Source organism: Patiria miniata, unplaced genomic scaffold (assembly GCF_015706575.1).
Source record: "Patiria miniata isolate m_02_andy unplaced genomic scaffold, ASM1570657v1 HiC_scaffold_24, whole genome shotgun sequence".
Classification (NCBI taxonomy): domain Eukaryota; kingdom Metazoa; phylum Echinodermata; class Asteroidea; order Valvatida; family Asterinidae; genus Patiria; species Patiria miniata.
In genome coordinates this window covers 958,337-974,411 of record NW_024037063.1, presented here as the reverse complement: position 1 = coordinate 974,411, position 16,075 = coordinate 958,337, and the positions used below count along the sequence as shown (strand labels likewise).

The window sequence follows — 16,075 nt, the reverse complement described above, 5'->3', positions numbered from 1 at the left end:
GAAAATGTTGAGCATATTGGAATCAAGGTTCTACCTCCAAGATGGTGTGCGTCAACTTTTGTGAATTTGTCTCATGAAGTATCATGTCAAAATTACCGTCGAAAACGTGACCAGAGTTTTCTTTTGTTAAGGGCCTTGGTGTGTTATAACTTTCGGAATGATCATTTTTGTATCTTTGGTTTCTCTCAGGGTGGCGTCAACACCAGTGTCAAGCACGGTGGCATCTACATCAAGTCCATGGTGCATGGGGGTGCAGCAGACACGGACGGCAGGATACAAATCGGTGAGTTCCAACGCTGAACAATTCTGGCGCTTTCATTCTCCATCACATTATAATGTCCCTGTGCATTGCGTGCTGGCATTGTGCAAGTTGCACAGCTTTACATTCAGTTTCAACTCAACAATTGGACCAACCGCTTTAAGTTTTGTCAGTAAAATTTGAAAAGTTCTAGTGTTTTTTTTTATTTTCCGCATTGCTTCAATGCTAAATGTAAAAAATAAAGATGACAAAAAGGAATGAAAATAGTGCTTTGGAATCATTCTGTAAAAAAGTTTAGATCTGAAGCAAAACAGACATGTTTTCACAGAGGGGTTCACATGTGACCTCATTTGCTAGAACAAACAACTAAAAAATCCTATGTTGTTAACAGGACTATAAATTGTAACAAATAATTAAGTTGTCTTCTGTTGTCCAACTTTGTTTCAGGTGACCGTGTCCTGCAGGTCAACTCGGATTCCCTGGAGGGTGTGACCCATCGCCAGGCAGTCGAGACCCTGCGTCGCGCTCCAGAGTCAAGCTCCTTGGTCATAGAGCGCGGTATCCCTCCCTCCATGGCCAGCAACCTGCCCCCGACACCGGTCCCCTCCCCGCTGGTAGTCATCGGGGATAACGGGGAGCCCATGATCATGTCCAGCACCAGGGAGCAAGTGAACGCTGAGGCACCCTCTCGTGGCAATGCAGAGCTAGGTACGTTGAAGAAATTTACCTCGTTTGACTTTTTTTTCATAAACAAGCCTTTAATTGCCAATATTGTTTATGTTGAATATGAATTAATAATAATAATAATAATGTAAATTTCTATAGCGCCGAATCCATTAGAAAATGCTCCAAGGCGCTTTACAATCAAACAATTTATATAAATAAAAGGAATATATATTAAATTTAAAAATGTGATTTTAAATCTCAAAAATTGATAACATAAAACTATAGTAATTAAAAAGTCTGAACCACAAGTCGACACCCCTGGACAGAGCAGAAAACAACCCCCTCCCCACAAGCTTGACCAAATCAAACAAATTATACAAGTGAAAAAGGAAATTCAATTAAAATTCAAAATGTGATAGCTGTTGAATTTGTTGCAAGGAAATCTTTTCTACTGTTATTCACAAAACTTTGCTAAACAGGAGATCGGCCCAGTAGCGTTACATCCTTTACTGATGTCGAACGCCAGACACCACTGGACAGAACCCTAGACGCATCCAGTGACGCACCCCGGGGCGAGAGCGACACCACTCCCATCCCGTCGTCCGCCGTAGCGTCCCCAGTGGATGAGGTTGTGACGGCCAGTGTGTCACGGGCTCCCCCACCCCTGATGTCACAGGCTCCCCCACCCCTGATGTCAAACGCTCCCCCACCCCCAGTGTCAGATGATGAGGATTGGGTGCACAGTACATCCTCCAGGGGGTCCACAGTGAGAAGAGCTTATTTGGACCCACTGGATAGGGAAGAGCCCAAGGATGACGTTGATAGTATCAACGATGGTGTGGGCGAATCCAGAGGGACCACACCTACTATTCAAGCTTTTAAGGTAAGGCTAACCATCCTTCATTATATTATTCATCATAAAGATGGGCACGGACATGCATTTTTTACTTTGGCTTATCTTTCTCCCAGACGAAATCCATTGGCAATATTTCACTCATAGTCAGACATTGTTGCCAAAAGTTTCTGCTTGCCAAATTTGTACATTGATCAATTGTAAGTAGAACTTTGCTTTGACGAACACAGAGGCCGCCACAAAATCATTTCCCAATAGCAGTCAGTCATTATAATGTTTTTCAGCTGCTGGTACTCAGCAGAGTTATACACCAAATTTTGGAACCAAAGAGGATGATCATTGAAGCCAAATGTTTGGTTGAAATGTGTTCAATTTATATGCATTTCACCATACCAAAACATGGCTATGGAGTCAAACAGCATGTGAAGGTTTTTAATTTATACAAATTTCTCGCTGTGATATTACAGGACTATGAGCTTCCAAGTTCCACCCCTATGAGTGACGGCGAAGTTGACAGTCAACCTACCAGCAGTAGGTCCGAGTCCCCCATCCCCAGTGAGCATTCTGTCATTGGGGTGGGGTTTGACCCTGAAATCGCCTCCCCTGTCCTTAGCACCCGCGAGGCTGATACCCTGACCCCTACTGCTCACCTAGACTGGCGCAGCACCCCAACAGGGGGGCTAGAGAAGGGATTATGGAGTGCCAAGTCCGCCTCCTTTCGCAGCGGGGCCGCACCCATCATACACGAGCAGAGTACCGATGATCAACGATCCAGTGCAGATCAATGGACGGATTACGATTACGAGGAGCGGTCGCCAACTCCTTCCACGGAGTACGGGTCGCGTTCACCATCCCTTGACGGTCGCTCGTTACGCGACGATGAGTTCATAAGTGATGACGCTGATGAGGAAATAATGCCATCTCCGATCATGCACGACCACCAAGCTGCTAATAACACGGTCATCAGTACAAAATCCACTGAACTTCCAAATATCAGGACAGAGACCATCATGACATCACCATCTGCTGCAACGAACCTATCGCCGAGCCGCGGCAGTGACACCCTGAACTCCCAGTCCCCCTTCCCTTCCCTTGACGGCACCCTCCCGCTCCCCAGTGACGTGTCCGGGACCAGTCGGAGCGCTACCCCTGATCTACCTCCTCTGATCCTGCCGGACGATTCGCTCCTCAAGCTGCCCAATAAATCGCCGTCCCCGACGTCATCGATGAGCAGCGTAGGGGCGCTCACCCTGACTCAGACTATGATGTCTACCATGGGACTGGAGGGTAACATTGAGCTTCCTGATCTGCCTTACGTTACCCCAGGTGTGCTTAAACATTGATGATCTTTCGCAGATTTGAAATTTTATATTTTTTAGAATTTAAAATGACAAAATGATAACTAGTTGATTAAAAACAATTTCTAATATTCTTGAATCCTGCTGGTCACTTGAGATACTCTTATCAGACATTCATTTAATTATCGTCTAAAAATGTTATTGATGTGTGTGAAAGTGGTTACCATCTCTCATTCATAACAATATCTTTGAGAACAAAAAGAGGGCTCAAAATTCTAACCAAAATGTAAACGCAAACACAATGAGGTTTGTACACATCAAACCTCAGGGGAATGGGCTCAAATTTTGAGTTAAGCAGAGTTTTGAGTTAGCAAATGGTTTTTCATTTCAACAACCGACAATAGACGGGAAGAAGTTCTTACTTTGAGTTAAAAGCGTTTTCGAGTTAGCCAGTTTTGACTTACCAAGATTTCACTGTATGTGTAATTTTGCCAGTGACGTCATGTACGACAGGTGTTTTTTAAATTCTCAAGACTTTCTCAATAACTGAAACACAATTTGACCCACTAATTTTATATCACATTGCAATATTTGTCATTGTTTCAGAACCATTTGTAGCATTTTTCCTTTATCTGCCAATCTCTAAAGGCATTTATAAACTCTTTTTAAACTTTTTTCGGACTGTGTCAATAAAAAATGCCTTTTACTCAGTTGACAACTTGATAACCTTTTGTACGTTTTCCACTCTTTCAGAGAACAGCTTTGAGGTGCAGCTGACCAAGGGCACCCAGGGGCTAGGCTTCAGCATCCAGGGTGGCAGGGGAAGCCACAAGGATCTCAAGGCCTGCCTGCTGCGCATCAAGAAGGTCTTTGCCGGCCAGAAGGCTGCGGCTAGCGGCCTGGTGGAGGAAGGAGACATCATATTGACTGTCAATGAGCAGCCTGTATATGACATGACGCATAATGTAAGTAAGGCAAAAAAAAAAAATAAGTCGGTCTCTGGTCAGCGCGCGCGTCGATTTTAATCATGCGCGTCGATCTTTTTTTTCTTCCAAAATGTTCTGCAGTAGCTCCAACAGCGCCCTCTATTTCCGCACCTCCTCAATTTTTTTTACCAAAGAGCATCAAGGAATGGGAAATTGCACCAAGGCAAATGATCGAAAGCACCAAGGCAAATTATGGAGGACACCAATGTACATGAGGACACCAAAAAAGCAAAATAGTACCCACCTTGTCTGTACAATCCAAGCTTGAAGAAAAAAAGAAAAAAAAGCCAAAAAAAAAAAAAAAAGCCGCGTGGCCGCGTCAATTCCGGAACTTTGGTCTGACCAGAGACCGAATATTTTTTTTTTTTGGCCTAAGGTCAAAAATGAGATTCTTGCATATTGGTAAAATATGTACATTTTCCTTTTAATAGTTGGTTTAATTTGTGCAACCGGTCATTCCTGGGCAAACTTATGTTATATTGAAGTTCATCGTCTCGAAAAGTAGAAACCAAAGAAAATGGCAGTTAAAAGTTTGGGGTCTATTTTAAGACCTGTTTCAAGTGACATTTCTTTAACTGATATACCTTAACAAATCATCAAAAATACTATATTTAGAGTACAGAGTAGGGTTTCAAACTTTTATAGTATGTTTTAGACATGTTTAAGGTTACAAATATGCAAAAATTAGAAAATCAAAAAGATTCACCCCCACAGCATTGTTTGGCCCTATCTCAATTTCAACCTCTGTCCAGAAGGGTCTCCTTTTGACAGAACAGGTCACATATGTGTTTCAATGCCTTGCTACGATTCTCATCACATTTGATTAAATAATATGTGGCATGCATGTTCTCACTTGACTTCAGACGTAGACAAAGTGCAATACGTGTAAATGTCCGTCAATGATTGTGTTTCTTGGTCCTTCATAGGAGACGGTAGCGGTATTGAGGGGAGCACCCCAAGATGTTCGCCTGCTTCTTTGTCGGCCCAGCGATGAGGAACTGGACCTTCTCACCCTTTACGTAAGAATACCATCTGAACCTGGTTGTACATTGCCATTTGTATCTTGTAATTGATTTTGGATGGAATTTTTGCGAAGTCACAGTGTTGGTTTGGCCCTGCACCAATGAAAAGAGATAAGCACTGGATACTCAATGCTTTCTTGGAGCTTGTGAGGAAAATAAACAACTTTACACACTTACTGTAGTCAGATGCAAACAGATGTTTAACCACTTGACCACCAAATTTGCTGGTGTAAACGGGAGTGAAAGAAAACCCAATATTAAAATTGCTACATTTTTTTTTTGTAGGGCTTATGTTTTAGCAATGTTGGAAGTACTCCTTCTGCTACTCGTACTCAACAGTCATGAAAATGTTGCGGTGTCTCCACTCTGGTGGAAGATTAACAAACAGGCCAACCTACTTTGATCTCACATAATGGCACGTGCAAGGGAGAAGCATAATGCCTAATTTGCCAAGGGTAAATGAGCCTTTGAAAGACTGAATAAATAATCCTCTCACTTGTTAAAATATCCTCCTCATACCCCCCAAAAAAATTGAGGACTCGATCCAAAAATGTATTTTTCCCCCCTTTTTTTTATATTCAGGAGGATGAAAAGACGTTTGAGCAGAAGTTGTCTTCCTCGTCCAGCCCTAAAGTCACCAAGGAATCTCAGACCCAGGACGACGCCCCCACATCCCTCTTCTTCCCTACCCTGCTGAACACCACAGACCAGTTCTCACCCCCGGAGTCCCCGTCTTCTCCCCCGGAGTCCCCGTCTCTCGCCCTGGACCCCTCGGAGGCCCAATCCCTCAGTCTCGCTCCCCCGTCGTCCAGGGAACCCGAGGTGAAGGTGAGGTCACCTGTGATGTCACCTTTGACCTCGCCAAACAGTAGTCTGAGCTCGCCCATCAAGTCTTTCGCTGATCCGTCAAGCGGGGTAGGTTTTTATGTCGCAACCTGCATGGAGCAACTGTTTCCTAATGTTTTCTGATTAAATTTCTCTAGATTGAGACTTGTGAAGTGGACTTCATATAATTTCTATTGCCATTTTTTAACAATTAGATTGATTTTTGTGCCTTCAGGAGTACGTAGAGGTGACCCTGATCAAGCCAGCCAAGGGCGGTCTAGGATTCACTGTGGCCGGCGGGGCCAACTCGGGCGGCTGCTACATCAAGGATGTCATTCAGGACCCAGCCAAGTCTGACGGCCGACTTAAAAAAGGAGATAAACTCATCAAGGTCTGTGACTTGGAAGATCTCTATTCAAGGGGCTACATTCATGGAAGTTTTAAGCAGATTTGCCTTGGCACAGAGAAATTCTGCTTAGAAGCGCTGGGTTACCAGCCACAATGCCATATGATGGGTATTGCTTGAAGCTGGTTCCCAGCTAATTTTCACGTAGTGGGAAACATGCTTAGTGGTTTTTTTGTCGTTGCTTCACTGAAGACAGGCCAAGGGGTCAATTTCGTGTAGCGGATTTCTTTATAGCAGTTCCAAGAGCTTAGTCAACAAGTTCCGATTGATGATTAACTGTCAAAGTTCTGAAGCAAATTGGTCATAATAATTACGCATCCCACATGTAATATCAGGAAATGAAACTACAAGTGATAGGCTTGAGACTTGTTTCATTGAGTAGATGTCTGAATCAGACATTAATGTTCCGGTTGGTAAGTTTTTCATATAATATTAATTTTGCTTTCTCTGTTGCACTTTGCAGGTCAACGACCATGACATGCTAGCCATGAGCCACTTCGACGCTGTCTCCTTCCTGCGCATGACCCCCCAGGAGGTCACCATCAAGGTCCTACGCCTCAGGGAACGTCCCACGGAGACCCCAACCCCAGCACCCCCTCCTGTCCCAACGTCCCCACCCCCTGCCTCCCCTACCTTGCACTCTGACAGACCCGCGTACGAAGCCCCCCAGAGCCCTTCCAGCTCGTCGCGGTCCGACGTCACGACCGTCGTCAACGTGGACCAGCTCCCCATCGTCAGGGTCCAACGCAACTCGGCCGGACAACTCGGCCTGTCCCTGACCCTTGACCTGAAGGGCAGCCGGTCTGGGATCGTGGTGAGCGACGTCATACCTGGCCTGCCGGCGGCAAGCGAGGGCAGCATACAGATCGGGGATTTCATCCACGCCATCAGCGGGAAGAGCTTGGTTGGAATGAGCTTGATGGCTGCCAGGCGTCTGCTGGAGACCGCTCCCAATACAGTGGAGCTCAAATTAACCAGGTCAGTTCTGTGATTCTTCAGTGATTTTTCTTAAATTTGTGGAGCTCCGAAGTTATGCATTCAGAGATGAAACTTTTCCGATTTTAATCGGAAAACCGACTTTTTGAATTTTCCAACGAAATTTCCGATTTTTATACAGTGTGTCCCACAAAATTTGATTTTGTATGGATTTTTCTCACAAAATGTCATTTTACTTCAATCATAATTTCGAAGAAAAGTCGATGAAAAGTTGATGGAACTGGCACGTTAAAATCATCGCGAACGTAGTTTTAATCTCTTTCACCAGTCGTTATTGAAGTGTTTCAACGGTAGAAACACAGGCCATAACACTGATTGGAGCCTTCTCCGGCTGGACAAAAGGTTAAACATTGACAGGCGACATGGAAAAATCACTGTGTCGCACGTGCGTGCGAATATGCAATGGTACCAGCGTACGTACCGCACCGTGCCGTCCGCTAGCACATGGCCGGTCGGGAACGGGTAGCCTTGTGGATAAAATCATTGTGTTGTGCGATTTTCGGAGGTTTCAAATATAGTTACACAAAATGCAATGCTTTAAAAATCGTGATGATTATCTCGGATAGCGAAGAGAGCATTAGCGAAACATTTCACTGGCATTTGCCATTTGTTAGAAGAGAAAGACGACAATGCCTGATTTTTCCCCACGTATGAATGCAAGTGGAGTAGGACTAGTGGTGGTGTGTGGTTGAATGGACATGAAGCACCATGGACGGTGCCCTTGTCTTTCGGACTTTTCCCTAGACTTTGGTCTCAAGTAAGAAGTGAAATTCTTTATTGATGACTCCATTACTCTAACTGTAATTTGGGCATTTTATGCAATGAAAACACAGACCATGTTTTTCATCGTAAAATTTTGCTTGAATCGAAAATATAGCAGGAAAAGGTGTCTGTAAATTGGGCATGAAGTGTATTGTACATGCATGTGTGTAATGCAGCGCGGCCCGGATTTCGGACACGTATTTTTCTGCGGCATATTTTCCGATTTTTTGGCCATATGCCAGTTTCATCTCTGTGCATTATCCCTTATGAAGTCCCATTTGTCTGACTGCAAGCTTTTTTATCATATCAACAAATGGCACTCCATATCATAAATTGGGGGCATGGACAACTGGATACCTCTTACGCACTTTTGTCCAAAAAAAGCATTGGAGTTAATTCAACTGTTGAAATTTGTTACAGCAGGGTAATGGTGGCTTTGCTAAAGCGATAAGAGTTATCACAGTAAACAATATATCAAACAATGCGCATAACAACTCGGTGTCCATATTAGAATGCACCTTTCTTGAAAGTATTCTGAAGAGCAAAGGTTTGGCTCTATGCAATCATAGAAGCGAAGAAAGTACACTATAGTGAAATCTTGATAAGTCAAACTCTGATAACTCAAAACAGCTGTTAAGTCAAAGAATCCATTGCCTTCAGTAGTATAACATTGATATACAACCCTGCTTAACTCAAAACTCTGCTTAAGTCAAATTTTGAACCAGTTCCCTTGAGGTTTGACTTATCAAGACTTCACTGTAGTTAAAAGAAGCGCCCCTTGAACAAAGACATTGACAAATTGGGGAACCGCCAAGATAGGGCTGGAAAAGCTCAGTTGGTAGAGCACTGGAACGGTAGTCAGGAAGTCGCAGGTTCAAACCCCACTCCAGTCAATGTCTTTGTTACACTTTTCAAAAATAGTTGGGAAAAAACGCAACTGCAGATTGATGTATGGACAAAATTAACAATTGTTGACCTGGATCGTGATTACAGGAACGGCCAGCCAGTGCACCCATGCAGACGGCTCCCCACGCCCCGCAGCCCGATAAACTCCACCAAGGATGTCCCCAAGATCCTCCTGCCCGGCAACCCGAGGCAGGACAAGCCTCTCCTTCATGAGGACAGTCAGGGGGAGATATCGGTGGAGGAGGAGATGAAGGGAGTGATGGATTCGTTGGACTTGGATCTCGGAGACTTGTCCTCGGAGAAGATGGAGGAAACGGACTGGGAGGTAGGGAGCCAAACTTTTAAATGGTCTGTTATTTTGGGTCCTTTCAGTTTTGTCCGAATATTTTGACCTGTCAAAGTTGTAAATGGACACTTGAGTGGACTCGGAAAACATGGACGAATCCATGCCAAACGGTAGCTGAAAAAAAAAACAAGTTCACCAATTTGGTATCACCTATTTGTGGGTTAATATTACAGGATGTTTCAGAAAGTGAAAAAGATAATCTGGACGACGTTGACGCCATCTTGGCCTCGCTGGAAGCAGAGCACAACATCACCTTGCCAGATGAGATCAAGGAGAACAGGCCTCGTCCAGCAGATGTCCCCATTATTCAGATCACAGCCAAGTCTGTCGAACAGTCCCCGAGAAAGTACCTTCTGGAGGTGAGTATTTAAGAGAAACACACCCCAAGACTCGGGCATTTTCCAAAACATGGTTACTTTAACAGATGTGGCTTCATCTCGGTCTTTAAGAATCACCTAAAAGCCATCAATATCTAAACTAAATGAAATACTTGAAACTTTGGCCTTATAATTCAGCCTGATATGATGTTCCTGAACCAAAACATGGACCAATTTTGAGCTACATTACCTACAATAAGGGTCTTTGAGACTCCTGGAGCCACAGCTGGCGAACAAGACCAAGGTTTGAAAAACACCCTGAGTTTGGTTGGTACTCTACCTGTGCATAACACATTCAAAGCATTGTTGCACCAACTTTCCTTTGTCAAAAGCGTGAGTGCAGATCTTATGGGCTTTGCAAGCACAGTAAATCTCTAATGGTGAAATTGCAATGACTGTTAAGTTAAGGCACTTCAGATGCAATTTCTCCCCAATGTGACCATCGAAAGACCATTGCTCTTTGAATGTTGATCATTTTGAATGCAACCAAGAGTACATTTTTTTCTTATTTTTTTTGCGAAGGAAACATCAAAGAAAAAACAAACAAGCATTCTTCAGTTCATTCATTTCAAACACGCAGTTGGATCAGTTAAACCATAAATTGATGCTTTCATGCACTTTAATGATACCGTTAATTCTTACTCCGTCAGTTTGAAAAAGACGAAGCCGATGAACATGAACCCCCACGGACCCCCTCCCCTACGTACAGTAGCCCCATCCCCACCCCTTACCTCACCCCCACCCCGCCTGCCACCCCTTCCCCCACCCCCACCCCACCTGCTTCCCCTCCCCCAACCACTCTCCCCGATACCAACCACCAACCGGACGTCCCCTCAAGCCCTCCCTTCTCACCCCCTCCTGCCGAAGTGGAATCACCCATCACCTTCGGGGGGTCAGGGGTCGCCATGGCTGCCCCACCCTCGGAGGTGGACTCCCCCACCCCTAGCGAGGCACCCACCGTGGACAGGGCCAGCGTGGGAATCATCGAGAAGGCGTCGACCGTCGGAGAGACAGACCACGAGTCGGAGGGTCATCCTGAAAAGTCAGAGGTTAGTTTTTCATCCTGTCTGTGCATTATAAGTGAGGGCAGTATGCAGCCTAGCAACAAGATTACAGATAAGCATTGAGAGGGCTTTCGATACTCTGGCTTTGTCTCTGTTTTGGCTGTAGAATTATTATGGACCTCCAATTTTGTTGTTTTTCAGTTGTCCACTCAGTCATTGGGGGGAAAAGCAAAACTAAAACCTGCAAACACTTCATGAATATACATGCCGCTTTTGTCCAATAGGGCGGAGTGATCTGGATAGATCTGGAGAAACCGGCCAATGGGAGCCTAGGGTTTAGTTTGACCGGAGCCATGAAGGGCGGGAAGACCAGTATCTTCATCAAGACAGTCACGCCAGGGGGCGTGGCCGAGAGCGACAGTAGACTGCGAGTTGGCGATCGGCTTCTACAGGTCAGTATATTTAGGCATTTTTCTCCCCGCGTCAAATCGATCATATCAAATTTGTCTCAAGACAGGGCCATCAAGCCATTTCCAAGTTATATTTGATTTTTTTTTTAATAATGTATAGTATAGTATTTGTCTGTGGCTCATACATTCATATTTATTTTTAATTTTCTTTGTTGTGGTTTGTACTGTTTAGGTGAATGGAGAAAGCCTCGTTGGCATGACGCAGAACAAAGCGGTCGGAATTCTGAGGAAGAGCAAAGGGGTCGTCAGATTAGCCGTTACAAGGTACTATAATCATCATCTTTTTGTAGTGTGCATATTCCGTATCCAAATATCGTCACATGTTGCCTGGGTTCTCTGAATGTCCAATTATCCACTAAATGCAGCCTTTAGCTTTATGTTCCGTCCAACGATCCAAACAAATCTATTTCTTACCCTCCCCCTCCCCCTCCCTCTCCTCCCAAGAAAAAGAAATGTTAGTCACAAGCTCCCATTTTCTGTACACCCTTAAATATTATCTGATTTTCCAAGTTCCCAACATTTCTAATAATTCAGTGATTTTTTCATCCACTTTCAAACATTCAATTTTGTTTTAAAAATCTTAGGTCCTCAAAACATAAGCTATTATATAAGTCCCATTTTTTTAAGGATGGAATTGTACCCAATTGGTTGTCAATGGGCACTGATTGTGTAATTGTTTTTAAATTTGTTTCGATTTTTTTTATACAATCCAGGCAACTGACCAAATCCAGTAGTAACTCAACCCCCATCCAGCCCAAGCGTCTCCCCATCCTGCCTGTCCGTGAGTCCCCCGTGCCTGCCCTCAACCTTCCCCGCCACAGCGAGGACGATGACGACAACGAAGCCAATGAAGGAGCTGACTCGCAGGCCCAGTCTTACACCGAGTCGGCCAGGGACGCTGAGCTAGAGGATGCAGGTAGGTGTCTTGAGTTCAGACCAAAGTTCCCCCGGATTTTCCATCTGGTTCCGTTTGCAAACATCACATTATTTCTTTTAGCCGAACTCTCCTTTCAAAATCTGCCACTTCTGACAGATTTTCAGATTGTTGAAGATTTTGTGGGAATCAGGAAGATAGACAAATAATTATTTTTTGGTCATGCAACTTTTCCTCGGATCCACTGATTTCCTCCTTTTTTTTTTACTTCTCATGAATGCCATTACAAATTGAAAAAAGCTAAACAAAGTCTTGTGTGGTTTTGAATGTCCTCGTTTTTCCCCTAAATTTCCAGTTGCATAACTGTATTTTCAATAGTACTTGATTTAAGAAGGTTCTCCTTTCCACTTTGGTGTCAACCTGAAAACTGTCAATCCCCCAAAATAAATTCCACGTTGTTGTTGCTTCATTGGTTTTATTTGTTATTACATTGAGCCGGCAGTTTATTGTGTCATTGCGCCTCCAAATGATTTGTGATATTTATAAACATATATTTTGTGATATATTTTTGCACATTATAATCTTGCACTTGCGTTTTGGGTATTCACATAGTGCACATTGTTTGAACTATTTATTTTAATAACATGGTTGTTTTTATTTGGATAAATGTCATGTGTGCAATTTTAATTTCTCTAACAAATCACAAATCACAGTAATTCACGTTTGTTAAAAATGTTAATTTCATTGCACATTTCACATTTTTGGGATCAATTTTTGACTTTGTTTTTCCATTGAAAGGTTGATGGCTATTTGATTTGTTGTTTGTGAATTTAATTTGAACTTTATTAAACCCCATTGTCTTTTGGCTTCTACTTTTGTAAATTTCACATGATTTATTTGCTTGAGTGGTTAACTTCACAGATGTTTTCCTTGTGTTTTGTTTTCTCCTTCATTTCACCTGGTTTTAACATTTTTCATATCCATGCTTTCATTCTCATCTATTTGCTTCAACTTTGTAAAACAACCTTTTCTTTTCTATTTACATGTACCTCATTCCCTCTTTGACTTTCCTTTTCTGTGTTACTGGTTTGTCATTGTCTGTGTCTTGCCCTGTATCTACCACTGTGTCCGTCACCCTTTGTGTACCTACGTGTCTGTCTCTTATTGTCTCAACTCTGCTGATCTGCTCCGTGTCATGTCTCAATTTCTGTTCATTTATTTTTGCTTCTGTACCTGCATCACTGTATCATTTTGAAATTCATTGCCACATGATTACTCCCCACCCCTTCCAACTACCCCACCCCCTTCAACTACCCCACCCCCTCCAACTACCCCACCCCTCCAACTACCCCACCCCCTCCAACTTCCCCACCCCCTCCAACTACTCCACCCCCTCCAACTACCCCACCCCCTCCAACTACCCCACCCCCTCCAACTACCCCACCCCCTCCAACTACCCCATCCCCTCCAACTACCCCACCCCCTCCAACTACCCCACCCCCTCCAACTACCCCACCCCCTCCAACTACCCCACCCCCTCCAACTACCCCACCGCCTCCAACTACCCCACCGCCTTAACCTTCCAACTACCCCCTCCCCCATCATCACACCCATTGTCACACTCCACCCTCACCCCATATCCACCCTTCCCCTCACACATCGGGTGGCACTCCTTCATTGGTATGCATGCAGATCTGTCCGAGTTTGACATAAGCACAAGTCTCAACTTTGACTCTCACTCCTTGCCCCTGGGTGGTGTGTCCTCCATGGCTTTCACCCCACCTCCCCCGGGGTTCCGAGCCGGCTATGTCTCAGGTAAATCCAACTCCGCCAACCCCAACCGACCAACCGACAATTTCTAATAAATCTGGCCAAGAAAATGTTGCCTACTGGTACCTCAAGAGCAAAACTGACAGTGTTGTGGTCAAGTCCAAAGAAAAGCACAAGTCCTTACACAAGTCCAATCACAAACATAGGAACGTGAAGGGCATATATACGATCATTTGTATTTCATGCATTTTGTACGTTTCCGGTAATGGCACCACTCAAAATCTAAAATAAGAATAATCTGTTGAAGCTTCAACTCAGTGGATACTACACTTTAAGAGAAAAAAAACACTTTGAGAGAAAACAGTGAAAATCCATGCACAAGCTTTTGATCATGAAACACAAGTTTTTTTGTCAATAGCACTCTTTATTCCAAAAGTCAGTCAATTTGCAGATCGTTGGAAATCACCTACATTTCTTGATTTTTTTCAAAATGACAGCAAGCCAGACGAAATAATCTCCCGGCGTGTTTAGTACCATTACGTTCTTTTATCTAGGTTTGATAATAATTTGGTAGGTTACGTTTGGGATAGATGCAAATGATCCTTCGTGCCTTTTAACAAAAACAGTTTTTTTGTCACTGATTATTTGAAGAGCTTTTTGCTTAAGACTCAAGTATTTGTGACGGACTAGTGACAGACTTGTGATGGACTTGCAAGGACTACAACCCTAAAATCCTAAAAACAGATCGTCCAGTCTAGCATTTCCCTTAACTGGGCCACGTTGTTTCTTGTCGTGCTTTTGAAAAAAAAATGTTTTCAGTTGAGGAAAAAGTGTCAAGTTTTTGTCAAAATAGAATGCTGAGTTGGCAGGGACACAAACTGAAAGCAGAAATACTGTTTCATAAAAAAAAATGGGTAATACACAAACTAAGCTATTTTTAAAATGCTGACACATCTGTGGAAATAGTTTTGATCATTTATGTTTCTCACGTGCAGCAGTCATGAAACAAAAACATGTCATGAAAGCTGAAAGTCCATTGTTTTGAATGAGTTGTGAAATGGTTTTCCAAAAAAAAAAGGATTGTTTTCCTTTTTGTTTGATGTGAAAAAGTCAGGTCTTATTCTTCATGTGGTCATATATTTGTCATGTTTGAATTTGTTGAAGAGCTCATTCATGTTTTTCTTTGAAATGCAGTTTTAATGTAAGTTTGTATTTCATGCGCTTGAGTTTTTGTTTCAGAATCAGATTTTGTAATACATACATAAACAAGTGTTGTGCTCAACTAGTCAGAAATTAAGTTGCTTGCATTATTGGTTTGGACTGTGAGGTTACGTGTAAACTGTAGCAAATGGTAAATCAGAAAATATCAAAATAGTGTCAGAGAATTTCATTCCTTTCATTTGATCTGATCTTCTTTCTATTGAACTGGAAAACAATGTGTATATCAAAGGACCATTCACAGTCCAGGAATAATAGTACATTTTCCACCTGACCTTTGACCCCAAAGGTCACGACACGGACGACGATATGGACTACACCATGGATCTTCCTGATGACTCGAGGGCAGCACGCCCAGACACGCAGAGAAGCTCGCCGTCTGCCAGCGACAGCCGACTACCGGCCTTGAAGTTTGGACAAGCCTTGAAGGTGGGATCAAGATTTCTTGAATGAAGTTGGGAAAAAAATATGACTGGGATAGGGAGTCGATAAAAATATGGCAAGGGAGACCATGTGACTGCAAATATTGCTCAAAGAGGAAAACAGATGTTTGTTTTAGATTGACTGTAATATGTCCTTTCTGATGTAGGCAAGTGAATGCTCAACCGAATTTGACGTTTTCAGTTTGCAGTCATCATGAAAATTACACGTATCAGACAATCTTCTGGTCTGAAAATCTATTATGCTATTGTGTTATTGACTCCATTTTGAAAAGAGAAATCACATCCATGGACTCGTGATGCGAACTGAGAAAAGCCTTCACAATGAGTACTTTCTAGAGTTCCTTTTTACTTTTTTTCCGACAGCAACCACATCAAACATTATAAGTAGATAAAGATTGTTTTTATGAATCTAAAGCAGAAGAATTAAATGTAATGGTCATTTATTTAAAATCTGAACTTTGACAGTGAAAAGGGTTTTCACAGATCACATTACATTTCATAGTGTAAAAATTGATCATCTATTCCAATGCAAATTGTTGGGGCATTTGGGACTTTTCCTTTGCCTTTTACTTATGATTTTTATGGAAATGTTAA

The 16,075-nt window shown here is 43.1% G+C and overlaps 1 protein-coding gene across 3 annotated transcripts in view; it reads left to right on the top strand.

Annotated features, from left to right (window-relative positions):
* LOC119732640 (tyrosine-protein phosphatase non-receptor type 13-like) overlaps positions 1 to 16,075 on the top strand; it is a 44,072-nt gene that overhangs the window by 21,728 nt on the left and 6,269 nt on the right. For 2 of the 3 annotated variants that reach the window (XM_038206263.1, XM_038206261.1), the window contains 17 exons: positions 190 to 283; positions 707 to 967; positions 1,405 to 1,808; positions 2,246 to 3,104; positions 3,830 to 4,041; positions 4,989 to 5,081; positions 5,667 to 5,999; positions 6,145 to 6,300; positions 6,779 to 7,293; positions 9,067 to 9,304; positions 9,499 to 9,684; positions 10,353 to 10,751; positions 10,991 to 11,158; positions 11,349 to 11,440; positions 11,890 to 12,092; positions 13,743 to 13,865; positions 15,328 to 15,467. In XM_038206263.1, the coding sequence (XP_038062191.1) occupies positions 190 to 283; positions 707 to 967; positions 1,405 to 1,808; positions 2,246 to 3,104; positions 3,830 to 4,041; positions 4,989 to 5,081; positions 5,667 to 5,999; positions 6,145 to 6,300; positions 6,779 to 7,293; positions 9,067 to 9,304; positions 9,499 to 9,684; positions 10,353 to 10,751; positions 10,991 to 11,158; positions 11,349 to 11,440; positions 11,890 to 12,092; positions 13,743 to 13,865; positions 15,328 to 15,467 (4,476 nt within the window). The remainder of the gene's footprint in view (positions 1 to 189; positions 284 to 706; positions 968 to 1,404; positions 1,809 to 2,245; positions 3,105 to 3,829; positions 4,042 to 4,988; positions 5,082 to 5,666; positions 6,000 to 6,144; positions 6,301 to 6,778; positions 7,294 to 9,066; positions 9,305 to 9,498; positions 9,685 to 10,352; positions 10,752 to 10,990; positions 11,159 to 11,348; positions 11,441 to 11,889; positions 12,093 to 13,742; positions 13,866 to 15,327; positions 15,468 to 16,075) is intronic. The other variant, XM_038206262.1, reaches the window with a different exon arrangement.